Source organism: Trichoderma aggressivum, assembly GCF_033847375.1.
Source record: "Trichoderma aggressivum f. europaeum strain CBS 100526 chromosome Unknown scaffold_037, whole genome shotgun sequence".
In the NCBI taxonomy this organism is placed as follows: domain Eukaryota; kingdom Fungi; phylum Ascomycota; class Sordariomycetes; order Hypocreales; family Hypocreaceae; genus Trichoderma; species Trichoderma aggressivum.
This window is the reverse complement of record NW_026946403.1, coordinates 286,263-312,567: the sequence shown is the minus strand read 5'-3', so window position 1 is coordinate 312,567 and position 26,305 is coordinate 286,263. Positions and strand designations below refer to the sequence as shown.

General features: G+C 51.6%; 11 protein-coding genes across 11 annotated transcripts; 6 read left to right on the top strand and 5 right to left on the bottom strand.

Moving 5' to 3' along the window:
- Positions 1-756: 756 nt before the first annotated feature.
- Triagg1_8018 (uncharacterized protein) lies at positions 757-3,529 on the top strand (the record flags this gene model as incomplete). The annotated part of the gene is made up of 2 exons (XM_062902819.1): positions 757-3,363; positions 3,428-3,529. 2 exons carry the CDS (start codon positions 757-759, stop codon positions 3,527-3,529), a joined length of 2,709 nt encoding a protein of 902 aa, XP_062753098.1.
- Positions 3,530-3,922: 393 nt separating this feature from the next.
- Triagg1_8017 (uncharacterized protein) lies at positions 3,923-4,567 on the bottom strand (the record flags this gene model as incomplete). Its single annotated transcript, XM_062902817.1, has 2 exons — positions 3,923-4,176; positions 4,321-4,567. The coding sequence occupies 2 exons, from the start codon at positions 4,565-4,567 to the stop codon at positions 3,923-3,925; spliced, it is 501 nt and encodes a 166-aa protein (XP_062753097.1).
- A 1,450-nt stretch (positions 4,568-6,017) lies between these two features.
- Triagg1_8016 (uncharacterized protein) lies at positions 6,018-8,978 on the bottom strand (the record flags this gene model as incomplete). Its single annotated transcript, XM_062902816.1, has 1 exon — positions 6,018-8,978. The coding sequence occupies one exon, from the start codon at positions 8,976-8,978 to the stop codon at positions 6,018-6,020; it is 2,961 nt and encodes a 986-aa protein (XP_062753096.1).
- Positions 8,979-9,414: 436 nt separating this feature from the next.
- Positions 9,415-11,935, bottom strand: Triagg1_8015 (uncharacterized protein; the record flags this gene model as incomplete). Its single annotated transcript, XM_062902815.1, has 3 exons — positions 9,415-10,437; positions 10,502-11,647; positions 11,705-11,935. 3 exons carry the CDS (start codon positions 11,933-11,935, stop codon positions 9,415-9,417), a joined length of 2,400 nt encoding a protein of 799 aa, XP_062753095.1.
- A 1,223-nt stretch (positions 11,936-13,158) lies between these two features.
- Positions 13,159-14,682, top strand: Triagg1_8014 (uncharacterized protein; the record flags this gene model as incomplete). The annotated part of the gene is made up of 1 exon (XM_062902814.1): positions 13,159-14,682. The coding sequence occupies one exon, from the start codon at positions 13,159-13,161 to the stop codon at positions 14,680-14,682; it is 1,524 nt and encodes a 507-aa protein (XP_062753094.1).
- A 330-nt stretch (positions 14,683-15,012) lies between these two features.
- Triagg1_8013 (uncharacterized protein) lies at positions 15,013-15,533 on the top strand (the record flags this gene model as incomplete). The annotated part of the gene is made up of 3 exons (XM_062902813.1): positions 15,013-15,060; positions 15,142-15,202; positions 15,295-15,533. 3 exons carry the CDS (start codon positions 15,013-15,015, stop codon positions 15,531-15,533), a joined length of 348 nt encoding a protein of 115 aa, XP_062753093.1.
- A 367-nt stretch (positions 15,534-15,900) lies between these two features.
- On the bottom strand, positions 15,901-17,817 carry Triagg1_8012 (uncharacterized protein; the record flags this gene model as incomplete). Its single annotated transcript, XM_062902812.1, has 1 exon — positions 15,901-17,817. The coding sequence occupies one exon, from the start codon at positions 17,815-17,817 to the stop codon at positions 15,901-15,903; it is 1,917 nt and encodes a 638-aa protein (XP_062753092.1).
- Positions 17,818-18,978: 1,161 nt separating this feature from the next.
- On the top strand, positions 18,979-19,921 carry Triagg1_8011 (uncharacterized protein; the record flags this gene model as incomplete). The annotated part of the gene is made up of 2 exons (XM_062902811.1): positions 18,979-19,000; positions 19,056-19,921. 2 exons carry the CDS (start codon positions 18,979-18,981, stop codon positions 19,919-19,921), a joined length of 888 nt encoding a protein of 295 aa, XP_062753091.1.
- A 430-nt stretch (positions 19,922-20,351) lies between these two features.
- Triagg1_8010 (CAZyme family GH18) lies at positions 20,352-21,371 on the top strand (the record flags this gene model as incomplete). Its single annotated transcript, XM_062902810.1, has 1 exon — positions 20,352-21,371. One exon carries the CDS (start codon positions 20,352-20,354, stop codon positions 21,369-21,371), a length of 1,020 nt encoding a protein of 339 aa, XP_062753090.1.
- Positions 21,372-21,724: 353 nt separating this feature from the next.
- Triagg1_8009 (uncharacterized protein) lies at positions 21,725-22,912 on the bottom strand (the record flags this gene model as incomplete). Its single annotated transcript, XM_062902809.1, has 1 exon — positions 21,725-22,912. One exon carries the CDS (start codon positions 22,910-22,912, stop codon positions 21,725-21,727), a length of 1,188 nt encoding a protein of 395 aa, XP_062753089.1.
- Positions 22,913-25,604: 2,692 nt separating this feature from the next.
- Triagg1_8008 (uncharacterized protein) lies at positions 25,605-26,231 on the top strand (the record flags this gene model as incomplete). The annotated part of the gene is made up of 1 exon (XM_062902808.1): positions 25,605-26,231. One exon carries the CDS (start codon positions 25,605-25,607, stop codon positions 26,229-26,231), a length of 627 nt encoding a protein of 208 aa, XP_062753088.1.
- Between the last annotated feature and the right edge of the window lie 74 nt (positions 26,232-26,305).

Genomic DNA, 26,305 nt, shown 5'->3' with positions numbered 1-26,305 from the left:
AGTACTAGAGCTATATAAGATGAATTAAGTCAAACATGTAGCATCAAACATATCCGACGTGGTGTAGTGGCTAGCATACCGCGCTTTCACTTGAAAGTCCCGCGGCGATCCGGGTTCGACTCCCGGCGCCGGAATTCATTTTTGGTCTTTTTGTCGTACTCGCCTACCCTACATCTCTCTGTCTTGGTCGAATTTTTTTGATAATGCATGCAAGTCAAGCCTTCGCAAGTGTTTGATTGATTTGTATTTGATTGTTCACATCCTTTTTGTTTCTTTTTAGCTGTATCACGATATATTATGGTTTGCGATATGAGCTCTTGGTGGGGATAAGTAACAAGAAGTAGCCGTGGTAAAAACAACACCGCAAGACTGTTACAAAGTACAGACAGCACATCAAGTGCAGGCAACCAATCAACGTTCTGTCTTAGTTTTGAGAAGCCTTGGGAAAGTTACTTGACACATGGATCAGAGCGCAGAATATGAAATTCTCAAACAAAACAGCTTACTCACTTGAAGCGAAACGCAGAGAGCAATTGCTGTCATGAACGAGGTCATGTGACCCGGAGCTGCAGACAGATTCGCGCAGCTGCCAATGATACTAACCAGAACCCGAACCCCTGCCTTTTGTCGCTGGCGGTTCGCGCAATCTAAGGATCCCCTCTATGGGGCCAAGCGAGCGATAGCCTCAGCCTTCATCGCGACAACGGTCCGGCTATGATTGACATCTCGCGATAGCCAGCAACGCCTTTTTCAACCATGGATGACCTTTCAGGGCTCGATTGGTCTTCGGACGCATCGGCCAACAAACCGAAACCGATGGCCGTCAACCCTTCATATCCTCCGTTTCGATCGTCGCCATCTCCCTTTGGCACGGGGCAGAGCACACCTTTGTCCGTTCAGAAGCCAAACAGCCCGGCGCCCAAGGCGGCTCCTGCGAAGGCTGTGCAAGACAGCTTCAGCAACCTGAGCTTTGGTCTGCCAAAGGCCACCCAAAACCTGTCACTGGCCGAGAGACAGGCGCAGCTTGAAATCGAGAAGCGGAAGAAAGAAGAAGAGAGACGGAAGCTGGCAGAGGCGCAATTTGGAAATGGCCAGCAATGGGATTCCCTAGGGTCTCGAGGCTTCACGCCCAGCCCGGCACCCAAACAACAACCTGCACCTGTTAAGAGCGCAGCAAATGACGACGACGATCTATTCGCAGCATTCAACAGAGACACCAAGGTAGACAATGCGAGCCATTACCCCCCACCTCCGCCGGACAAAAGCAAGCTCGACCTGGCCGACCCCTCAGCATGGGGGTCAACGACGGCCTCCAGCAGCGGCGGCGCTGCTTTTGAGGCAGAAGACGATGATCCCTTTGGACTGCACGAGGTGAAGCCTGCTGCCTCGGCTGGAGCTGGCCGGGGCACCGCCACCGGCGCAGACGATTTCGATTTCTTGGGAGATCTCGGACGACCAGTGGACGAGGTTCGAAAGGAGCAACAGGCCAAACAAGAAGTCCTGCGGAGCGAACCAGGAAAGCCGATTGAAGATGACTCGAGCTCCTCCGACGATGACGAACCTATAGAGCGAAATATTGAGCGGGTACCAAGGGTGAACAAGGACCCCTTTGACAAAGCTGTTGCGCAGCTTGTCGACTATGGATTTACACCTGAACAGGCCAGGAGGGGACTTGTGGAGAGCGGAACGGGTTTCAATGCCCAGGCCGCTGCCAACTGGCTCCTGGACGAAGCTCATAGGAAGTCCAAGGAGGCATCGCAAGGTCGGAGTTCCCAGGGAAGAAGTTCTGCTGCCACAGGAAGCCAAAATCAGCGCAGCGATAGCCGGTCTCCCGCTAGAGGAGAAACCGACTTTGCAAAGACAGCTGCTGCCATGGGAAACACCCTGTTCAAGTCTGCAAACACACTGTGGAAGACGGGGCAGAAGAAGGTGCAGCAGGCAGTCGCAGAATTTCAGCAAGAAGGAGGAGGAGACCCAAGTCAGCCAAAATGGATGCGAGATGCTCAGCAGGCGCGGGCCCAGCCGAGGCCTCCAAGAGCTGACGCCGATGTCACAGACGAAGCCCTCATGCTCGAGTCTGGCGGTAGGCCGCAGCCTGCCAGGAGCAGCAGCAGCAGCAGCAGCCGCCATGCGGTAGACCCAAGAGCTGGTCCCCCAGGCCCCCAAATTTCGCGAACATCATCACCCGCCCTGTCCTCAGGAACACAGAGTCGGAATAGTCCTGCACCACGATGGCAGCAGCAGACAGCGCCGCCGCCAATGATTCCCGATGCAAGATCCAGGCTCAACAGGCTAACGGCAGATGATGATGACAGCTTCTCCAGCTACGTAAGTGCCAGCAGGAGAAAGAAGGCGAGCCCGGCACCGGAACCACCAAGGAAGACTGAACCTGAGCCCGATCTGTTGTTTGGTTCGCAAGCATCAAAATCATCACAGCGAACTCCCTCTCCGGCAGCCCAGAGACCAACACCAGCTGCTCCAAGCCGGCCTCAGCCTGCACAGGTGCCCGCACCTCCGCGCAAAGTTACACCTAGACCTACCAGACAGATTCCTCCCATCAGCCCCGATGCACTGCAGGCATCAACATCGCATAGACTACAGGGAACCGCGCATTTCAAGCGTGGCGATTATGCCGCGGCCCATTCATCTTACGCATCGTCTCTATCCTCTGTTCCTTCTACGCATCCCCTGATGATCGTCTTGCTTACGAACCGTGCTCTGACGGCTCTAAAAACTGGAGAACCTAAGCAAGCAGTGACTGATGCAGACGAGGCACTGAAGATTATTGGGCCTGGGAATGGCCAGGGAGAGAGTGTGGCTGTGAGAAACGAATCTGGACAGGACGAGAGCCGTGACATGAAAGAACTCTACGGAAAAGCGCTGAGCAGGAAAGCAGAGGCCTTGGAGCAGATGGAGAAGTGGGCAGAGGCCGGCGTTGTATGGAAGCAATGCGTCGAAGGTGGCGTTGGCGGTCCTACCGCTGTCAAGGGCCGCCAGCGATGTCAAGACGCACTCACTCCTAAGCCCAAAGCTGCGCCGAGACCTGTGGTCAAGCCTCGACCCCAGCCAGCCGCCAGTCGTGCACCGCAGAAAGACTCGGAAGCGGTTACCAGGCTACGTGAGGCTAACCAAGCCGCCGCTAAGGAAGACGATGAGAAATTTGCCCTTGCGGACAAGGTCGATGCTAAAGTATCCGCCTGGAGAGATGGCAAAAGAGAGAATCTGCGGGCATTGCTGGCCAGTATGGACCAAGTGCTTTGGGAAAGTAGTGGATGGAAGAAGGTTGGGCTGCACGAGCTGGTAATGGCGAACAAGGTCAAGATTACGTACATGAAGGCCATTGCAAAGACTCACCCTGACAAGGTAAGAAGAAATCACTTGAGCTTTAACCCCGTGAATCTGAGAAACATGCTTACTGGAGTGTTAGCTTCCACAAGACGCGAGTACCGAGGTTAGACTTATTGCTGGGTTGGTGTTTAGCACTCTGAACGAGAGCTGGGACAAGTTTAAAGCGGACAATGGGCTATGAGGTGACTTATTTGACAGCGTTTCTTTGGTAAAGAGGAGAGCAGCAGTAAAGATGGGCCAAGTGGCAGTTTCCTACTGGCTGGTTGACGACGGCAACGATGTTGATGATGGATACAGATACACAGTGATTTTCAGTGTTTTACCCAGTGATTTTCTCTTCTCCTTGGATTTATCTTCGCCATACGCCATGCTAGCCCCCAATCATACATACACACGTTTATATAACAAATACATTAGAAGTCGCAACCCTATCCCGTTGAGATGAAGACCTTCCAGACCACCTTGCGTAATACCCATCTCTGCTTCTATCTTGGCGGCCTTGTTCTCTTTGTATTCCACCCCCCCTCTTTCGATAAAGGAAAATACTCTTGATAAGTAAAAAACAAGACCGCTCTCACAAACCCAACATGCGCCGAACACCGTCGCGGACCGTCTTTTCGTACTCGTCACGACGCTCGCGCCACATCTTGGCGGCCTCGACGTTGGCGGGGCTCTCGTCGTTGGGCTCAGCTAGCATGCTCATAACAGAGATGAGGATCTTTTCGACGGATTGGATGGGGGACCAGCGCTCGGAGGCGTGCTCGTAGTGGTTGGGGTCGTCGCCGGGAGGGTGGAGGATGGAGATGCAGACGAGGCCGCTGGGGTAGACTGGTTTTTTTTTGCACATTTTCGTTTTAGCCTCTTGTTCAAACATGTCTCTTGAAACATGTTCGTTTTCATTTGCTCCCCTTCAGCGTTGTGGAAAAAAACCTGTTGTGGGAATATTTTATATGCCTTGGATGGGGGCCATACCGTTTGGATGCCACATGTCGGCGAGAAACTTCATCGTCGGCGGCGCAAGCGGGTAGTCCTTGGGGAACTTGAGCTCGGCGGGGAAGACGCCGCCCTCAAAGGGGGTCCCCTCGGGGCCCTGAATGAGGCATTCCCAGTGCAGCAGGTCGTCCTCGGAGACGGGGCCGGCGGTGATGCCTTCGGGCGGGTTGTTTGTGAGGGCGCGGTATTCTTGGAGGAGGCGGCGGTGGGCGGTGGATTGGGCCATGGTGGGCGGAATGACCCCCGCGATTGTGTGGAGAGAGAGAGAGGGGGAGAGGATGGAGAAAAGAGGAAGAGGGAGGAGGGAATGTCGTTGTTTTCGTCGGGTTGGGATTTGTTTGGATGCTTGATGAGAGAGTTGGAGGTTTTGGGTTCGAGGCGGCGGACGGAATCGGAGCCGCGGGCCAGGTGGAACTTTGGGGCGGGCGTGGCTTGTGGCGTGGCGGGGTTTCGGGGCGTTTTGAAACTTGGAGTACTAGGTACCTAGGTACCTAAGAGAAGTTGTGGCGTTATTGTATCGTCTGCGCCACAGTCGGGTTTGAGTACTCCGAGAATGTACGTACATCGACAGCATTCCTTTAGTAGTACCTATGGCTAAAATGAAGTGGTGGGCTCGTACAGGGAAAATAAATTACTTGCAGCTTGTGTTCTATATGATGCAATGACATTCTGGCCTAGAGGTGTCGGCTAAATGTTTGCTGGCAATGAGGCTAAGAAGCTGAACCCCGATTTCTTTCAGGCATTTATACGGAGCAGGTAGTACTCGATATGAAAGACACTACCTGCTGCTCTTTGATGCAGTGAGCGGAATATTTCCTAAACGACTCGTCCTTTATGGCATGGACAAGGGAGTGATGGGTCAGAAACCGAGTGCTGTCCCTTGAAAACGGCATCTCGCGTATGCAATACATAGTATACAGTATGGGAAAAGTAATACTACCTTCCAGCTGCCTCCTATATGCGAGCTGCATGTCTCAATGCTGTCTCATGCGGCGATACGAAGCGGCTGAGAGGAGTATGACATGTACGCCTTTTCAGCTGAAGCCATGCGTACACTCGTGCTATAAGAGACCTCATCTCCCCCCCCCCCCTGAATCCTTTGGAGGGCATCTCCCATCTTCAATTTTTACAGTGATAATCCGAGTGAAGAAATCACACTTGAGAATATGAGATTCTTTGCGCCTCTCTTCATACTCCTTGTGGGAGCTGCTGTTGCTTCCCCCTTACAGGATCGCCAGGGTGACCCAGATTGCTACGACATCTGCTTCAGTGGACCTCTGCCATGTCCTTCTAATAGAGTATGTACAAGGGGAATAGAACTCATGCTGCTCAACTCAGCTGCTAATGAGATTTTGTATAGGTTTCCAAGGAAATAGTGAGCCTCCTCCTAATCTCACCTTCCATTCCACGATTTAGTGCTAATCGTTCTGGTTATCAAAGGATGGCTGCTGGACTTGCTGCCTTGTGTGAAACAAAGTCACTTCAATCGAAGTCGGCATCTCTAATACTCTCAAAACTTCTTCAGTATAGCCACTCAGTGCATAAAGCCATAACGTTCATCCTAATTACGTCTCGTCTCAAAGCAAATTGTTTCCGAAATGAAAAGCTCAGTGAATCATGACCAATTCCATATTAGCACGGTCCAATTCCACTCAATCCATATGCGACCCCCATCCCTACATCACACAACAATCAGGCTTTTCAGTCTTCACCACTGGTCCTTCAAAAGCCAAGGCCATACCATCCTCCTCAGGCCAGTACGTGAAATCAGCTAGACTTCCTCCACACTTCTCAAACGCCTTTGCCATCGTCTTCAGGAGTTCGTCGTCCTTGCCGTCGAGCGCACGCAGCGAAACGAGCAGTCTTTTATCTCCTTTGAAGGAACCCGACTTTTCGCCGTTCTCTATGCCATTATATAGACCTCTGATCATGGCGCTGCCGCTGTCTTTGGCCTCTTTCTCGAGCTGTTCGAAATACTGAAGAATTCGTACCGTAATGCATAGATAGTTGAGGCTCGACATGGGTCGGATTTCACCGCAAATGTCGTCGTGGATGTCGTTCCAAATCATACTCAGAATCGTTTCAGCCATGAACTCGCCCTCTCTACCTTCTTCGTTACCGCGTGGCTTGACTGGAGCCTTGCAGGTCTTCCGGAGCCAGGACAGCTTCGTAGAAGCGCAATCTGGTATGCAGACCGTCATCCGAGACAGCAATGCCTGCCTGGTATTCTTTAGCTCTTCAAAAACTGGATCAAGAGACGTTATGAACGGCTCATTCATGCCCGTCGAATAAGCACGCTTGACCAATTCAGTTTCCTCAATCTGCCAATCACAAGTCTCTGAGTTGCGAAGGCGCCTCGTCTGGTTAAGCCGAATCATGCCCAGAGCCGACCACGGCTCGACCTCGCTGTCTGGGATTCGCGATGGGTCCCAATCTGCCTCAGCATAGAGAACCAGAGTCGATTTCTGCTTGAAGAGGCGTAGAATGACGAGCTTTAGAAAGTCACGGGTGCGAGTGACTGTGGATGCTGCTCGCCGATTTGTTCGCTCCTGAAGGAATTCCTTGCGAGTCGCCATCTTGTGAACGTGGCTTTGAAAAGCGTCGACAAATTTCTCCTCGGGGCGAAGTCCTCCCGTGTAGAAGCTTTCGGCAAACAGGGCATCCAAACGAGCGTACATGGTTATCGGTTGTTTAAGATACCCCTTTTGCACCAGCATGTTGTGTAGGTGAAGGACCAGCATGGGCTCTCGCATTCTATCCCATAGAACCATGATGCTTCGATAAGTGAGCTCAAGTCCTTCTGCCAAGCCGGCGCCGCAGAAAAAAGGAGAGTAATCCCACACGCCGTTGGGGTTTGTCGCCGCGAATCGAGAGGGCAGAAAGGGTGATAGTTGATGGAAGAGTTTGCATTTTCCCAACGCCTGGGCGAATTCAACACCGAGCTTCTCAAGAACGCCGATGCAATCCAGCGTGTGCTCGAACGACTTGCCACTGTTTTGGAAGCGCAGGTACATCAATTTGAGCCGATACGTGGCTTGGAAGAAACCCTGGCCCGACGATGCCCAGTTCCCTTGACCGAGAAATTTGCTCAAATCACGCCGCGGTTGAAAATCTTGTGGAGGCTCGATGATGACATGGCCTTCTACGCCGCTGATTGACCATCCACGAGAGATGGTCCAGGCATCCATAATGCACTGGAGATAGAAGACGAGGTAAGACGGGATCTTGTGACTAAACGCAGTGCCGGGTTTCTGCATTGCAAGCGTCGTAACCTCTGCGGCAAAGTCGATCAGGCCAAACATCCTGTGAAAGGATTTCAATGGCCCAGAGTTGGACCAGTCGACCTCCTCCAACACAAAGCCTTCTCCCTTGGGATCTTCACCGAATAGAGCAGCACACGCGGTGACGTTGACAAGGTCGTACAGCCAGTTGATTGTATAGCAGCGCCTCCACTTGATTCTCGCCTCCTTGGTTGCGTCTTGTATGTTGAATGTAGGATCCCAGTTGTCGAGCTGGGCAAGCATCCGCTTCGTCGGCTTGCCGCTTCTTGTCTTCTGATAATCCGTGATGAAATCGACGAGGTCTTCGAAGGCGTGGATAAGGAAAAGCTCCTTGACATCCAGCGACACTTCAGTGGTTTTGGCCGAGCCCTCTCCCTTATAGGGATGGATGGTAAGGCGAAACTCCTTTTCTGCTTTCTTGACGTCTCCGCGCGTGAGGGTGTGCATGATCATCTCAAACGATTCGTAACCTGGAAAGTCAACAAAAATCGTAGCCTCGGATTGTTTGACCATTGCCACAGCGATTTTGGCTGCAGTAGCTGCTACTGCACTATTTAGGTTCTTGTAGGCTACCTTTGCCCAAAAATCCTGAAGGAATGATCGAAACTGAATCCAGTCTCTCGCCAGCGCAAGGACTGCCATGACATACTCCGTCATGTCATTGTCTTCGATTATGCGGTAGCTTTCCAGCGGCACCTCATCAAGGAGGTTGTCAGCTGCTCTTGAAGACTTTCGCCCTCGCTGTGCCTTCTTCCCCTTTCCTTTCTTTCGTTTGCCTTTGCCGGTCCGCCTTCGTCGTTTCTGCTGAGGACTTGCGGCACTGCTGGACTCTTTGTCGGACTCTTCGTGAGATTCATGACTCTCTGGATCGCTCTCTAGATCTAAGACTGAAAACTTGTTCATAGTGGCGAAGATGTTGGAGCTAGCTTCCTCCTCGCCGGTCTTCGCCTGATTCTCTTGATCTTGGGCCAGCCACTCTTCACCGCCCAAGATGTTGAACGCTTTGGTCAGAGTATCGATGAAATGCTTGTGCGTCGAGTTATTTCTTTCAAGCTCTTCGCTGGGTTGTACGGATGCAAGCTGCTGAAACTGAGAGTAGTAGATGGAGCGTAACTCGATCACGGACTGAAACAAACCAAATATCGCAGATGGTATTTTGATATCGTGTTTCGCAATGAGCTCCGACATGGAGACGAGTTCCGAGACAGTAACCTGGCCTGTGAAATTTTGCTCCAGTGGTGGCTCATCCTCAGTGGCATCCAGGGACTGGAGGATGCCGTTTGAAGTCTTGACTAGCCAGTACAACAAGAGTCGGGTGTCTTGCTTGTACAAGACATAGAAGTTGTCGAACTTCATAGTCGATGACGGATAGTTAGAATCTGCAAAACAGCCGATTCAAAAGCCCATGTGCCTGAAATCTCGATGCGTGGAGATGAAAACTGATGCTGGGGCGCGTTTGCGAGTTGCAGCTGGCAAAAGCCGACGGTTCACGATCAAAACAAACGGCCGTACTTCAACTTCAACCCCCTATCACGTGCGGGCAAATGTTGCCACAGCTGCCAGCTGGCGCAGCTGTCAAGATGAACCTGTCGCTGTCAGTCAAGAGAAACAGGACAGTGTAGTGTCAAGTTGGGTGCGGCTAGGGGGGGACCGGCCACTGATGAAATGTCATGAAACCGTTTCCAACACTCCAATGATCGAAACATCTTAGTAGAAGAGCTACAAATGTCTGCTAAAGCTGATCTAGCTGCTATCTAGCATCCAAAAACAAAACGAAAATAGATAAAAGTGATCACAGGCCTCCCTTGGCCTTCAAATCCTCATGAATCTTCTTTTGTCTATCCCATGCCTTCTTGAGCGTCTTGAGCTGGCTCTTGGGTACCTCGTTGCCGTCCTTTAGCTTGGTGGGAAGTCCCTGCTCATCCCAGGCGCTGTAACGCTCATCTTTTTTGAATAGCTCCTCTGGAGGGACCTTTGCCTTTTCTCGGGCCTCTTGGTCAGCCTTTTCCTTGGCAAGTCTTGCCTCTTCCTTCTTCCTTGCCTTCTCGGCTTCTCGTGCAATCTTCTCCTCGCGAGCAGCGATAAGTTCCGAAGCGGGCACGAATTTGATAAGCGATGGCTGGTTATCAGGCCGGTCATCAAGATAAACGCCGAGGTTGGTAAGGTCCTGGTCGCGAATTCGGTCTGTGATTTGCAAAATCGCCTTCTTGGTTTGCGGATCGTAAGAAGAGACAGTGCGACGGAGCTCGTCACGGATCTGAGATACTACCCTCAAGTAAGGCAGCGATAATCTCTCTATATCACGAGAGCCTCCTTGAGCAATGGCTTGGAATTCCGTGGTAGGATCTCTTGAGAGAAGCGTACTGACGGCCTCGTTGGACAGCGAGAGGGCGCCAATATCTGACTTGACCTTCTCGAGCACTTCAGCATAGGGCTTGACAGCAGTTTCGGGATCTGTGTTCTCAGAAATCACAGAGGCCCAGCCAAGGCCTTCGTAGGGAGGCTGAGCATTGGCATCAAGGCCAAAGATGCCCACCAACTTGGTAATATAGCGAGCAATAGCCTCGACTTCAGTGAGATCCGTGTCCTTGTTGTCCTTGAGATAACTGTTGGTGGTGTTAACCAACTTCAAGATGACCAGCATTGCTCGCGGGGTATCAATTGAGTTTGCGAGCGCCGCCTCGACATCCTTCTTGGCCTGTTCGAGCTCAGCAAGGAGACCGGTGGCAGACTTGTCGGAGCCAATGCTGAGTGACTTTACGCCGCTCTCGATGCCCGCCTCAGCCAGCCATGACTTTGTGTTTGTGAAGAAATTCTATGTCAAGTATGGTTAGTTAGGGGATAAATTCGACTACCGTTGGGCGATGATCTGTACTTACGCTGATGGTCGATTCCCAGTTATCAGCTTGAGCTCTCATGTCTGGTGAGATTTCGACGCCGTCATTCCATTTGCCCATCAAAAAGACGATGCGCATGCTTCGTGGTGTGTAGCTGGTTGCCAATGCGTCTTGGATGGTCTGGAAGTTCTTCAAGGACTTGGACATTTTGGACCCCGAAATGGAGAGATGTCCCATGTGAAGGAAGTACTTGACCCAGGTATGCTCGCCTTTGCCATGTTCGCAGAAGTAAGCTTCACTCTGGGCCAGCTCGTTATCGTGATGAGGGAAGGCAAGGTCGATGCCACCAGAATGAATATCCATTTGGGAGCCTAGGATATCAGACGCCATGACTGAGCACTCAATATGCCAGCCAGGTCTACCGTCACCCCATGGGCTGGGCCAAAAGGGCTCTCCAGCCTTTGATTTTTTCCAGAGGGCAAAATCACCAGCACCCTTCTTGCCTCCCAAGTTCTTTGACAGAGATCCCTCGCCCTCTTCTTGGAGAGCTTTGTCGTTTTTGCTTTCAGGACGTAGACGGGCATAAGAATTGCCTGCCTTTTCAAAAGCGCCAATGTCGAAGTAGACAGACCCTTCGGACTCATATGCGAACCCCTTGTTCACAATCTGGTCCACAAACTTGACAATCTGGGGAACATACTCGGTCACCCTTGTGATGTGATCCGGCCTGAGAACGTTCAGCGCATCCATATCGGCCATGAACAGATCTTCCATCTTCTTGGTTAAGTCTGTAAACATGGTCTGGTCGCGTGTATCGACGGATTCCTTATAGAGAGAGTCGAGATAAGGGAGGAAGATTTCGTCGGCTCCGGGGAATATCGAACCGTTCTTGAGAGCTTCTGCCGCAGCATCCATGTTGCTGATGTGCATCTTGACTTTGGCCTCGGCATCTCCCGGCTTTCCCTCTCCAGCCAAGGTGCCACCGGTGAGGATCTTGCCATACGAAGCGTCTCGTTGAGCAATATAAGTCGTCTCGTCCAAATCGCTTCCATTTTCCACCAGCAATGGCAGGCTGCTGGCCGCATACGCTTTAAAGGCCGCACGTGTCAGCTTTGCGAGCTCTTCTTTGGAGTAGTTTTTGCTCTTTTCGATTTCGAGTAATCGCTGTCTTCTCGCCTTGATGATGATCTAACAGAGTGTTAAGCTTTGAGTCAATGCGATATTGGCCCGAACGGCTCTCCATACCTTGTCGTCAATGTCCGTGATGTTCATGACAAAGTTGAGCTTGAAGCCAAAGAAGTGGTGTAGAATGCGCCGGATAATATCAGTCGAGACATAGTTGCGCGCATGTCCCAGATGACTCAAGTCGTAGACGGTCGGACCGCAGGCGTACCAGGACACCTCTCCAGACCTGATGGGAACAAAGGGCACCGGCGCACCGGGCTTCAATGAGTTATGGAGCTTCAGAGACTCCATGGCAGCGAGCGAGAATCTTCGACAGAGGGAGACGTGGTTCTTTGCAGCGTCGCAGAAACGGAGGCGGGGTCCAAGTCGAGGTCGAGGTCGGGCGACGAGACGCAGGAGATTCATATATAGACGGTGCCCAGATCTAGGGTAGAAGAGGAAGAGGACGAGGACACAAAGGACAAGAGGGCATCACCGAGGTGATCAGGTGAGTCAGAGCACGAATGCGACACGAAGCTTTGAACACAATAGTGACTCTTGCAGTCTCACCACACCCTTGCAGAAATGCCCCTCCTTAGCGTCGCGGAGTGGAAGCATGAGATCTGCCGCTAATTTTTTTTTTTTAGCGTGCTCGATGCCCTGAGCCCATGGCGGCACCTCCAGGGCTTCTAGACTCAGTGTTGGACAGAAGAATAATGCAAAAGCCTTCCATGCCTTATTGTTTCAAAATCTTTGAGGGAAAAACCATATGTAAAGCCATCAAAAATGTCCTTGGCCATATTGATCAAGCTTCTCTGAATTCACCAGGTGTCTCTAGGTGGATTAGTCCATACATCCTTTTCTCGACTTGGCATGACCCAAGGAGCTGCTATAATGCTGCATAGAGTTTAATAGCGTTGCAAACTAATAAATGCAGTAAACATCCAGCCCCTGTCTGTTTATTATCAAACATCTAATCCATATAACCGGGCTTTTACAGAGGCTGCCTGTATTCAAGCAAGGACAATAAGCTGTGACAGCCGGTTCAATACAAGGCTATTCCCGGCCCAACTGCCTGAATCAAACTTCGGTTGAATCTTTGAACCCTACATTGCTCTGCTACCGGCAGAAGCACATAGAGTCGCTCGACCTATATAAATGCTCCAGAACAAAATCACGCAAAACGCCCATGCAAATTTCCAATTCACAGCATCGGAGCCATTGCACCTTTCCAATGGAATCCCAATCAATCATGATCGCCAGGGTATTGAGCCGGCGTGCCCCTCCCCATAATAGCCCAGAATCAAGGCCCCCTACCGGCAGTTTGCATCTGGAAGAAAGGGCGGGGCACGGCGCCGTTCCGCCGCGGAAATCAGCGCCAGCCATCACCGTAGCAGTAGCTTGTGACTGCCTGGGGAAATATTTTTTTTTCTTTGCGATACGGATAACAAGTCTGGGTAGACTTCGTTTCTGCCACCACACTCTGCCATCTTCCCGACGACATTCAATCGAGTTGCAAAGCAGTCAATTCGACAATGGCTAAGCCGTCAACATTTCTGGTGCCCGGCGACAAGACGTCTGCCGGGACACTCGCCATTATCAGCTTATCGCGCGACAACTTCCTGCCGCTGACGCTGGAGAAGTCAACAGGTGCAGTCGACGGTTACCTCGAGGGTGCAACATTAAATACCCGCTTCGGCTCCTATCCTCACTCAACATTGCTCGATGTGCCGTGGGGCTCCCAAGTCCGCGCGTCGAATGTCGATACGGGCTCGCGGGGCAAGAAGCGGAGACGAGATGCTCCCGACGAAGATACACCGATAGCCAGCCAGGACGATGACGATGATTCCACGGCTGCCAACGCGCCAGTAAAGAAGGCTGTTACAGCCCCGAGCGGCTTTATCTATGTCTTGCGGCCAACCCCCGAGCTCTGGACTACTAGTCTACCCCACAGAACACAAGTTGTATATACACCAGACTACAGCTATATCCTCCATAGGATACGAGCCAGACCCGGAACCAGAATTATCGAGGCTGGAGCTGGTAGCGGAAGCTTTACTCATGCATCCGTGAGAGCGGTTTACAACGGATACCCACGAGACGCGGACGATGTAAAGGGGAAAGTTTTTAGCTTTGAATTCAACGAATCGCGATATGAGAAGATGCAGGTGGAAATTGGACATCACGGGCTAGACGACCTTGTCAAGCTCACACATCGTGATGTTTACAACGACGGATTCAACGTCAACGGCGAGTCGCCCAATGCGACGGCTGTCTTTTTGGATCTGCCTGCTCCCTGGGAGGCTTTACATCACCTTTCCAGGCGAAAACTCCAGAAGGGGGGCGAAGAAGCTGAGGCGGACAGCAATTGGGTATCGCCACTAGATCCCAAGCAGAGCGTCCACATTTGCACATTTTCGCCCTGCATAGAACAGGTTACCCGAACAGTCACGGAGCTGAGAACCTTGGGCTGGGTAGATGTGGACATGGTGGAGATTTCAAATCAGAAGATCAACATATCAAGAGAAAAGGTTGGAGTAAACTACCCAACCGAGAAAGGATACAATTCCTCTCCCGCGGATGTTTTGGAGGCTGTAACAAAGCTCAAAAGCCTTGCCGACAGGAATAAGGAGACCCAGAGAGTCCAGGCGCTACAGACAGGGGTCGAGGGGCCTGACAGCGAAATGGACCTTGACTCCACTCCTAACCGCGAAAACCAGCCTTCGAATTCCAATGGAGCTGTTGACGATATGGAGAAGCCTTGGATGCAGGGACGGCTTGTTCACAGACCGGAGAGCGAACTCAAAACCCACACTTCTTACCTAGTGTTTGCTATCCTGCCGTGTGAATGGGACGAGGAAGCAGAGGCTGCGGCCATGGCTAAATGGCCATGTGGAAACGAGAAGAAGACGATTGGAAACCTGGACAAGCAGGCCCGCAAGGAGGAGAAGAGAAAGATGCTGGAAGGGAAATCCAAGAAGCAGAAGAAGGGGAGTGATACCCAGACAGCGCAAGTTGTGGTGTCAGCTGTGGCGACACCAACGACGGATACGGCGTAATTTCTTGACAAATTCATTGAACCAGTAGAATAAATAGAACTGCAGCATTGCGCAGTGTCTTAACATGTCCATTTAAGTTGTATTGATATCTCATGCTTGTAATTCCATCTCATGCACGGAATTTCTTCGGTAATGGCTTGCCAGGCACCAGATTTCACCGAGAGCAGCTCCGGAGGGCGGATAAACAATTGGCCACCTCAGGCAGACCTCCGACCTAAACACCAGCCAACCCGCCATCATAAGCCAGGGTCTTGTAAAGGTCAAATTTCAAGCTATCCATCCATAGCTCCAGAATTGCGACATTCCTTTACTCCCCAGCAAACCGCCGCAATGACTTCCACCATTGGCATCCCGATCAAGCTCCTCAATGAGGCACAGGTTCGTAATTTCCACGCTGCCAAAGATTGCTTTTTGCCTTTGGTCCTCGAAATGGATGGGAGCGCTCACATAGTAGTCTAGGGTCACATCATCACCCTCGAAATCACGTCGGGCCAGACATACCGCGGAAAGCTCCTCGAAGGTACACTCACTCCCCCTCCCAATGGCTCGATGTGCGGGCCCCTCGCGCGCAAATTAATAATAATCGAAAACTAACACATTTCATTTCACTAGCCGAGGACAACATGAACGTCCAGCTCAAGGACATCACCGTGACCGCTCGCGACGGCCGCGTCTCCCACCTCGACCAGGTCTACATTCGAGGATCTCACGTCCGCTTCTTCATCGTGCCCGACATGCTTCGCAACGCGCCCATGTTCCGCAGCCGCAACGTACGGGGTAGGGGTGTTGGTCTGGCGAGAGGTCGTGCGACGGTCAGCCGTGCCCGTGCCAGCGGTGGTCGTGGCCGGTAAAGAGCGTCGTCTCTCTATTCTGCGAGACAGAGTGCAAAGGGAGGGAAATTATTGTGTGTCGTGATGAGGGGGAAGCATGGGCTTGGCGTTTAAGGATCTATGGGTTTCCGTGCTTTTCTATACGAGAGAAAGAGAGAGAGAAAAAAATATTGTGGCAATACAAGGTAATGTTGTGCTGAGAGCGACGAAAGATACCATGGCAAAGTGGGTAGTCGGAATGGCAGTCTGAAGTTACGCAGGATAGGCGCGGCTGAGCGAGGCTCAAACTATTTTGAGCTTCGTTTCCAGAGCTAATCATCTAGATATACATGTGTCACATACTCGTACAAAGTCTATTCCTGCTCATATTCGTACACAATGTCAATGCCTATTTTAGCCGTGCCAGCGCGTCTTCCGCCTTGGCCACCAATTCACTGGCTTGCTCCAACTCCTTGATTCTCTGAGCCGACAGCTTATCTTGTTGAACCCCGTCGAGGACCTCTCCGGCACTCTCTTCCGCAGCTCTGATGGCTTTGCGGCCTTCTTCCCGAACCTCGCCCTCCCAAAACTCACGAGCAGTCTCCCATTTTTTCTGCATTCGACCGAGGCTGTACACAACGCCGAGAGCTGCCACGGCACCGGCCTCGAATATCGTGGATGAAAATGACGATACATATAGTAGTGCTGCTAGACACGATGTGACAGACGACGTGGCTAAGGATTGGACAACCAATTGTTGAGCCAGTGACTGAAGGGCAGGAACAGTCTCGTTCTGAATGTAGCGTCGCGTAAACGCAATGTGTCCTGGCCACTTGGGAAGATGTGATCGAGGGACAACGGGAATCACCTGCTCGTTTTTGGCAGAGGCAACTGACGGCCCCTCAGGAAGAGCCTCGCGAGAGGAAGTAGGCTGCGAATACTGTCCAGCTCCGCCTTGAAGTTGGGCAATCCGTCCAGCGAGATACACCAGCTCTTGTTCCGAGGTAGGCAAGAAGCGTTGGCTCAAGATCTCGTTTGTCAGCATCGCAACATCATCCACGCGCCAAAACAGCTTCCACCATCCCAACTTCCTCCAACGGCGTCCCGAGAAGGCCAAGTCAAGCTGCTCTTGCAGCTCGGCGTGTGCGCTCTGCGCCCATTTCGAAAGACCCTCGTTCATGACACGCATTTCGGGGCTGATCATTGAGTGAGACAACTCGCGCGACAACTTTCTGCTCGTGGACTCGGTCTCAATCGCCGAGAGGGCGCTTTGTAAAACTGATGCAATGAGCTTTCGAACGGCTGGTTTAGTCGCTTCATCGTCAGCGGCTTTGAGGCCGGCTTTGAGCCATGCGACTAACAGGCCTAGATTGCTCGCAGACCAGCGCTGCTCGTACGACATGGCATTTTGAGGACCCTGGCGGAATAACTTGATGGCCTCCTCCGCCAACGAGGTATCGATTACTGTGAAGTTGGCCCCCAGCTGTTCCTTCGAGAACCCCCTCAGATTGACAGCGGCAGTGATTGTATCCGCGCAATCAAGTATCGGTAACCCAGAAATTGCAACAGCTCCAGTTAGTCCATCGGCCACCAAGAGTGTTTGGTGAACAGGCGCTATCATAGGAGTAGCATGCTCATCGGCATAATCCAAATCAATAGCTGGGACGAGGACGGCCTCCTCAAGCGATTGAACGGTAGCCAGGCCTGATCCGTTAACAGGCACAGCTGCATCCACTAGAAGGAGCTCGAGATTGAGTCCATTTAGTTCTGCGGAAGAAACCTCCAACACATCCGGTAAGTTGCGCTTGGATGATTCCAAGCGAGTAGTCTGTCCTTGACTGGGCCCGACTCGAATGATCAATGGCTTGCTGGTGTCATGCTCGTCAAGCCTCTTCTCCCACTCCTGCTCATCAACCAATGGATCCACGATGAGTGCTTTCAAAACCTTTCGCGCGGCGTCTTTTCCCTCCGAACCGTTGGTAATGCCTAGAATCGCAACTCTTATCGCTTCCCGGCCAGGCGCCTGGCGCAATCCTTGAAGAGCCAATTGCAGCCTCAAGATGTTGAGCAGCTCCGGAATTTTCCTTTGGAGCTCTATAAGAGTCTTCTCAAGTTCACTGCGAGCATTTGATGAGGCGAGAACCGCAGCTGACGGCGTCGATTGCCATCTTTGAGACTTGAGACCTGGCCTTGATCGAGACTTGACTGCTCGAGATGCCGGAGAGAGCGAGCAGAATGGACACACTGATGAAACGACGGGGGGCTTCGGCGCCGTCAGCAGACGGAGATGCCCGTTTCGCGACACTAGAGATCGTTTGGATGCCATCGCCGCAGCGATGTTCCAGAAGGGTTTGGGAGACTGAAGCTCATGAGCTCAGTGAAGCAATCTGAGCTTGATTCGGAAAAGTTGCGGCAAAATTCGGAATCAGCTACTCGACCAGAAGCGGGGCCCCGAGCGTTCAAGCAGCTCAAATTGTTCCAATTACAAAATGCCAGCATGTGAACTCTTACGGTGTCTGACTTGGGTAACGTGTGAATAACTCGATCTCTGCTAAAGTTGACAATTCTATGACAGTGAATCGATCAGGGGTGATGGTGGCATCAATGGAAATATTCTATATGAATCGGATAATCCGCATTCTCATGCCACATGGTACTAACCTCTGCCTTCACCGTCTGGCGCTCGACTTGCAGCGCCTTTAGAAGCCGCCATGACGAATTGAACGCTCTCCTATTACAACGCCTTCAGCCCTGAGGCTTAGCCAAAACCCCAAAGGACAGCCCAGCATTGCTCCAAGCGGAAATTGATTCAGCGCCGCGGCTGCTTTTGAAGCAGATACGGGACACCAATCGGCGATGTGGACCACCGACGACCGACGGAGATGCTCCACTGAGAGCGGCACGTTGTCAGATGATTGCCGATATGGTTGACGGTGGAATTATAAGAAGTGATGCTCACCGATTGTAGTGTTGGATGTTTATCTGCATTACAATATACGATATTTACTAATCAACTCTCTGCAATGTTCGATTTGAGGAATTGAACTGTATCCGCAGAGAGGCTAGTTGTCGCTAACTAATGGCCGCAAGAGCGGTGTTCAGGAACGCGGAAGATGCCAAAGACCGCGATTCTGACCATGCAGAACTAGAAGCACGATCGCGGCACTTATGGCCAGCCCCGTGCGGGTTCATCTGCCTAATTCGTTTCGTACGCGTAATTCTAGAACTATGCTTACGAGGGCGCAGCTGGAAACATAGATTGTCGATGAGTTTAGATCTCTGGTCCTTGTTTGTGGCTGGGCAAGCGGAAAATGCCACCTTGAACTGCTCCTACACTTGGAGGATATAAGATGGACATGCTCTCCCAAAAGACAAGATCGGAAGACAGAAGATGAACAACTTTATTTAACTTTTCTTCCAATTCTTAATTTGACAATTTTTCAATTCTTACATCTGCTATTACATTATAAAACTTCTTTTGATTACCATGAGCGCAAACGCAGCAACTTGTAAGTTCCTGAATCTCCCCTACTCAAATCGAGTAGACTAACACAGCGACACCAGCCCACGGTTATGTCGATCCAAACTTCCCAAATCCCAACGGCAAACACGATGTACCAGTCATCATCTATGGCTACACACCGTCCTTCTCCCTCGCCGCATTCGCCGCAGTCTGGTTCTCACTCATGCTGGTAATCCATCTGGCCCAGACAACCCGTTACAGGAGCTGGTGGTTCTTCCCCTTTTCCGTCGGCCTTTTCTTCGAAATCGTTGGCTACGTCGCACGCTCTCTCTCGGCGAAGAAGGACCCCTACAACTTGATCTTCTTCATCCTCAACTATTTCTTCATCGTCACCGCGCCCGTCTTCCTCGCCGCGGGGATATACACGATTCTGTCAGCCCTCATCTCTCGAGTGGGATCCAAGTACTCCTCTCTCTCGCCCAAGGTCATCATGTGGTTCTTTGTTCTGTCCGACGTCATATCAACAATTACCCAGGTGGCTGGAGCCGCTCTCATCGGCAGCCAAGAGTCAAAGCACAAAGACCCGACATTTGCCAACAACATTCTCTTGGGCGGTCTGGCTTACCAAGTCTTCTCCATCGGTGTGTTCATTGTAGTGGCGGGACGTTTCTTGTGGCGTGCCAGACGCGCTCTTCGTCGGCGCGATCTCGATACCTTTGCTTTCGTCTTCGCTGCCGTGACGATTTTGGTGTATCTGCGAACGGTGTTCAGGCTTGCAGAGACGGCTCAGGGACTGAACGAATCCATACAGTCGAATGAGACTTACTTTGCTTGCTTGGAATTTGCGCCAGTGGCGGCGGCAGTGCTCCTCTTTGCTGGATGGCACCCTGGACGATGCCTGGGCAGTACAGTCAGGGGAAATAAGGTGACTGACGGAGCGGCACGCAAGAGCTGGGATAAAGCTTGAATTTGGGGAATAGGTTCAAGAATGCTGACTTGATCATTTTCTTTTCGAACTTGTGACGCTGGGGTTGAAGAAGTATCATGGCTTATATACCCGTGTCATTGCTGGCGATGTACATGTATTAGTTGGTGAAGCCTTGGATATATCAAGGTAGATTGAACTGGATTATAAATAAAATCGCAGGGCTTATTAGACTGCATCATCATCTTCTTCAATATCTGTACGTACTTGTCAGCCGCGTGCATGTGATATGATGTTGCCCAATAGATTCCCATCAAGCTCACCAGGCTGTGCATTCTCTCGATAGCGGGGTCCTGCCACCCCCCACCAGAGCTCGCACCGGCTGGACAACCCGCCATCTCAACTCCATCCCTTTGCATACTCACTGCTATTCCAACATCTCGCTCCGCTTCATCCACATCTCCATCTTCAAATGCCTCCAATACCGCAAGGCGCGAAACCTCTCCCCAGGATCATCACCTACTACCAAACCCACCATGACTCCGCCGGCAAACCCATCTCTCCCCTCCCGCTCCTCACCCAGCCCGGCATCTCATTAACGCACCTCATCCTCGCCGCCATCCACCTCAACGAGGACCCAAACCACATCACCCTCAACGACCACCCCCCTCACCACCCCCGCTTCGAAACCCTCTGGGCCGAGCTCCGCATCCTCCAAGCCTCCGGCGTCAAAGTCCTGGGCATGCTCGGCGGAGCCGCCAAAGGCTCATACACGCGCCTCGACGGCTCTGACGCGCAATTCGAAAGATACTATCTTCCCTTGCGAGACATGATTCGCGCGCGTGGCCTCGACGGCCTGGACCTCGACGTCGAAGAGGAAATGTCTTTGGGCGGCGTCGTTAAGCTCATTGACCGTCTAAGAAGCGACTTTGGCAAGGGCTTCCTCATCACGCTCGCACCCGTCGCCGCCGCTCTCCTGGACCACAGGAGTAACCTTAGCGGCTTCGACTACGAGGCCTTGGAAGTCATGCGCGGCCATGAAATCTCGTGGTACAATGCTCAGTTCTACTGTGGCTGGGGTGATATGAACAACCCCATCATGTACGAAATGATCATACGAAAAGGCTGGCCCATCGAAAAGGTCGTTATTGGGCTTGTTACAAATCCAGCCAATGGCAGCGGGTTTGTCATGTGGGAGTTTCTCTCTGCCGTCCTGACTTTGCTCCGAGGTCGTCATGAGCGGTTCGGAGGTGTCATGGGGTGGGAGTACTTCAATAGTCTTCCGGGTGGGCATGAGAGGCCATGGGAATGGGCGAGGCAGATGACTTCTGTTCTGAGGCAGGAGGATTCTTTACCAAGCATCCAACCTCCACCGATTAACGTGGCAACTAAACCTGTGCTGGAGGTAGAGGCTGATCCTGACGCCTCTAACGGCAAGCCTGTTCAAGTTCCTAAGGCATTCGACTACTATTCAGACGGCTCAGATGCGTGAGGGAAATGGAGCAGAAGCGATCAACGTCACATATTTCAAATAGGGCATACAGACATGCGTACATAAATCCATGCATGTATATGATGGAACATACAGACAAGTGGTAAGCGCTTGTTTACAACTACAATGCGACCAAATAGGTGGATGCTCAGATGAACAGAGTAGGTGAACAAAATGAGTTTGTATTAGAGCAACATACATACATCTATAGCATTGAGCAAGTAGCGTAAAGATGTCCTTTCGTCCTCCTCGACCAATTCGATAGATAATGACAACAGGTTAAGTCATAGAACTTGGTTGATACATACAGATGCTGAAAGCTACCAATAGACCACAACAAGCGCGAGGTGCTTTTAGGCGCAGGCCATCCAAGGGCTGCACTGAGCCTCAATGGTAAAGTTGTTGTACACCGGATAGCTGCCCTGGACGGCGGAAATGATGGGGTTGAAGAAGTCCGGGTTGAAGCGGGCGGTTTCGCATGCCGAGCATGGGCCACTGAGGAAGCCATCGTACTTGGTGTCATATGACAGATAGCCGACAACCTTGCGGGTGGACAAGTCTGTGGCTCTGATGGTGAAAGCTTCTGGCATGACGACCCAGCTGGGTGCGGTAACATTGGTTCCGTTGATCCCAGGGATGACGGGATTCTGGTTAAACCACAAGCTCTTGAGGCCGACGTCACGGAGGGCTTTGATGAGAAGGAGCGTCATGTGAGTATCATCGTCGACCTTGACTCCCGCACACTCAACATTGATGGTGTAGCCTTGTCCCTTGATGGGACCGCCAACACAGTTGCCAGTGGTTTGGTCCCAGACAAAATTGTTGATGAATGCTCCCCAAGTGTTTTGCCAGTTAATGAAGCGAGGACTGAGAGTGGAATAGATAGCAAGCTGGCCGGTGTGAGGAGTGGAAGTTGGCACGGGCTGGCCACCATGGCTCGGAGTAGGGACAACTGTTTGGGGTGGCTGAGAAAAGAAGGTGGTAGAAGGGGCTGCAGAAGACGTGGTCAGCGTCGAAGTCTGGGAGCCCATATCCGCAGGGCGAGGAGGCGGATGGTTGTCGCGATTGCAAACAAAGGCACTCCAGCAGATGGCGTCGTGGTTGACGGTTTTGTTGAGGGCAGCACTGACGGGACGACCACGGTAAGCCCAGCAGTTGAGGATTTGACCACCCTCTTTGGTGGTGACTGCACTTCCAGCTTTGAAGCCGTCCGGAGTGCCATCTTCAATATACGCCGTCCAGACATCACCATTAGGCATGGTGGCAGTTGCACCCGCGGGAACCCAGGGATACCAACCCTCTTTGAAGGGGATTTCAACGGCCATGTCGGGAGCGTCAGGATACTTGTACGCAGAACTTGGCCAGTTGATGTCCTGGTACCAGTTCAGCTGGCGAGAGGTGGACCATTCCGGCTCGTTAGGGTTGTCTCCAATTCCACAATCACAAAGGATGAGATCCTCATTGCGGAATTGCTGGGCCTGGACAGCTTTGAAGAGGCTGATGGTACCGACAAGGCCGGCAGCGAGCTTGAAGATGGCCATTATCAAGCAGATTGTCAAGACGAGTGAATAGCTGTGAGAACAAAGAACGAATGATGAGAATCAAGCTGGAGTGGCTAGAACAGTTGAAGCTTTGCTGGATCTGTCAGACAAATGAGTGGAGGGTTTGGAAAGAAAGTAGAAGTTTGGAACAAGCGAGAAGTGTTGAAGAAGAGACAACATGGTCATAGACCAGCAGCAATCTGTTTCACCGCCATAATTCGTCATGTTGGGATTGTGTTGAGGAAGCATCACCGGCCATTGGGGCAAGAGATGTGCTGGGAGAGGGAAGAAAGAGTGTCTCGAGGCCGCAAAGTGTGCAGGTGACATCGGATGTGAGCGTGCCGGCGTAGTTTCGAGCAGGCGGAGGCGTCTTGATGCTTTCCAAACTCGGAATCTCTTGTGCTGGAGGCGGTCAAAGATGTTGCTTCACGAGGAAGGCGGCAACCAAGAGGCAAGCTCACCGCCCATGGGAGGATCTCAACAGCATCACAAAGGAGCAACTTGGACGTGTAGCGGCCGCATCAGGTGATTGTCTCTTAATGGTTTCGATCATGATATCATCGCCAGTGTGTGGCTGTGAGCCCGAGTCTGGTGAGGTGGACGAGCAAAAGAGACTGAGACACTGATGGAAAACGCCATCACTCTATATTTGCAGCGAAATTGGCTCCTGAGTATCACCAAAATTCGGCGATTGGTTTAGATGACGCGTTTCTAAACGACAGGGATAGTTACTGCTAATGCACATTAAGAACGTGTATCGCAGAGGTGTTTGATTTACAGCAGACATTATGTAGGAGTTAGCTTGCTTCGAATCATCTGATGGTCGCCAACTTGTGCAATCAATTTCACCAGCAAAAAATCGAAATGGTGGAGGCACAATGAGCAGTTTGGTGATTATAATGAAAATGCTCTCAACTCAAACGTTCATTCCTATCAACCGCCGTCTTCGATCTACATGTGTATGTGTCTAGGCGCTTTAGCGGACGGCGTTATGACATCCGTTATGCGGCGTGGCTATTGATAGACGCATGAATAATTGAGGGCGGCCTCCTGGAAGGAAAATGTTTGGACAGCAAGTTTCAATCCCATAACATGAGGCAACACAGAAGCGAGCCGGCCGAGTACGAGTACGAAAACACAAACATCGTCTCGTCTCTATTTTTACGGCCCTGTGGCTGCCATAATCAGCTGTTTCGATGCCGCGCGCCTATCACCACCAGCCGCGATATCCCTTTGCCGCTGTGAAGTTTGCGACATTGGGTAACAATACCAAGATCTTACCCGCTGCAGCAAAATACGAACAGTGTGTCTTACCGACTCTTCACCGCAACGTCGAGAGAGGCTTCGCTGTCTATTTGTACGGCCTTCATGGAGGCTTAGCTTGGAGCGGTTGCGCGATAGCGTTTCATTATCTCGAGGTGTGCTCATGATTATCGAACGGATTTGCCCCGGTCTGCACCGTCAGCAGCATTGATTGGCCAAAAGCCTCCGTCAGGGTCCCCGGCACTTTGGGGCGAATCAGTCCAGAAGCGCCAGGAGCCCCGGCATGTTTCTCGTTTCAGATTCGGATGGCGAGCCAAAGTGAAGCTCTCCATGTATGATGGCCTGGGCAAACATTGGGGCAAACTCCAGAGCCCAACCAAACTGTTCAGGGGCTGTGCAGGAAACCGAGGGGGTACCCTTTTTTATGCGTCGACATAGTCCTTGCGTGATGTGATGGCAAGCATCTATATATAAGCTGTCCTATCTGTGAAGTGCCTTGATATTTCATCATACAGTACCTAGACACCATCGACAGGCAATTATTCAAAGAAAATAAGTGACTGGTATCGCGGCCATCATCCCTGCAAAATTCCTCATCTTTTGCCGAATCCAAAATATCACCACCACCACCACACACAAACAGTCATGGCGCAAAGACTTGTTGCTTGCTACCAATGGATCAAAGCTGCTGGAGGACGAAGCAGCCTGTACAATAAAATCAGCAACAGGGGAACGCCATATAAGAAGATTGCGGGAGAGCCATCTTTGGCCCAAAACCAAGACCTGTTCAACGACAATGTCCCGCTGCTGGACTGATGCCTGAAGCACGCCTTGGATGGTAAGTCACCCATAACATGCAGCAATTTGGTTGAAGGTAAATTAATCATCCAAAATGCAGATGAAATGTCGATAGGCTACTACAAGATTACGAGAACTACGATTTATACACGGATTGGCACAGATACTTTGGCTCGGGCGTTCTTTGCTATACGAATACAGGGATAGGGGCATCATGGGTGGGCTAGGCTAAAGGGACTACAGTTGACACTGCTGGACGGAGACACCTCAACTTGGAGAATTAAATGGCGTTTTTTTTTTGTTTTTCGGGCATCATGAGAGAATATAACGTTTGAGATTCACGTTATGGGTTAAAACGGAGCCTTGTATTTTATTTTTCTCTCTCAAATTGCATACCTACTAAGATATTTACGGAATACAGCCTTCGGCGTTCAGAAGGGAGATCCATGGATATGATTCATGTCACAAAACGCTGGGGCTTTTAGGCTCTTCGACGCACTCAAACCCCACTACAGCGACCTATTCCCACAAGGTACCTCCTTAGCTCACGATTCGAGCTTCAGTGCTTATCGCAGTCCAAAAACTTGCCTCCAACAACCTGCTTCCGTCACAAAACCCGCCTCTGTCTGCCATGTCTCGCGCTCGCATTCCCTTCAATTGGCGTCCGCCATTCCGGTCACGCCCTCCTGCGCTCCACCTGCGCTCCTCCATCCGGCCCCAGTCCACCGAAGCGAGCGGCATATCGCGTCTGGATCGCCTGACGTCCAGGCTCCCAAGGCGCCTGCAAAAATACACAAACGGCCTCCGCAACGCCCCTGTTTCGCATGTCGTTTCGTTCATGATTCTACACGAGTTGACGGCGATTGTGCCTCTGTTTGGGCTCTTCGCCCTGTTTCACTACACCACGTACGTGCCCATCTCGTACATGACGGAGCACTTTGGCGAGTACGTGCAAGGAGGGGTATACAGGTTTGAGAAGTATTTTAAGCGAAAGGGCTGGTTTGGCTTTGGGCAGGAGGACAGCAGCACATCTCCACAGCTTACGACTGGGACCGCGAGCCAAGACGCACACGTGGAGGACGCTATACAGCGATGGGAAAAGGGAGAGCAAAAGTACAAGATCCTTGTCGAGGTCGCCTTAGCCTACGCAATAACGAAGGCCCTCCTGCCTGTCCGAATCGTCGGCAGCGTTTGGGCTACGCCATGGTTCGCAAACATACTGGTTAGAATCAAGTCCTCGCTGGCGCGAAGGCCGTAAACGAACGCGAAGAAACAAGAGTTCAGCATTTCTTTTTTTATTTTCTACCCTGTTGCAACCTATTCAACGGTACA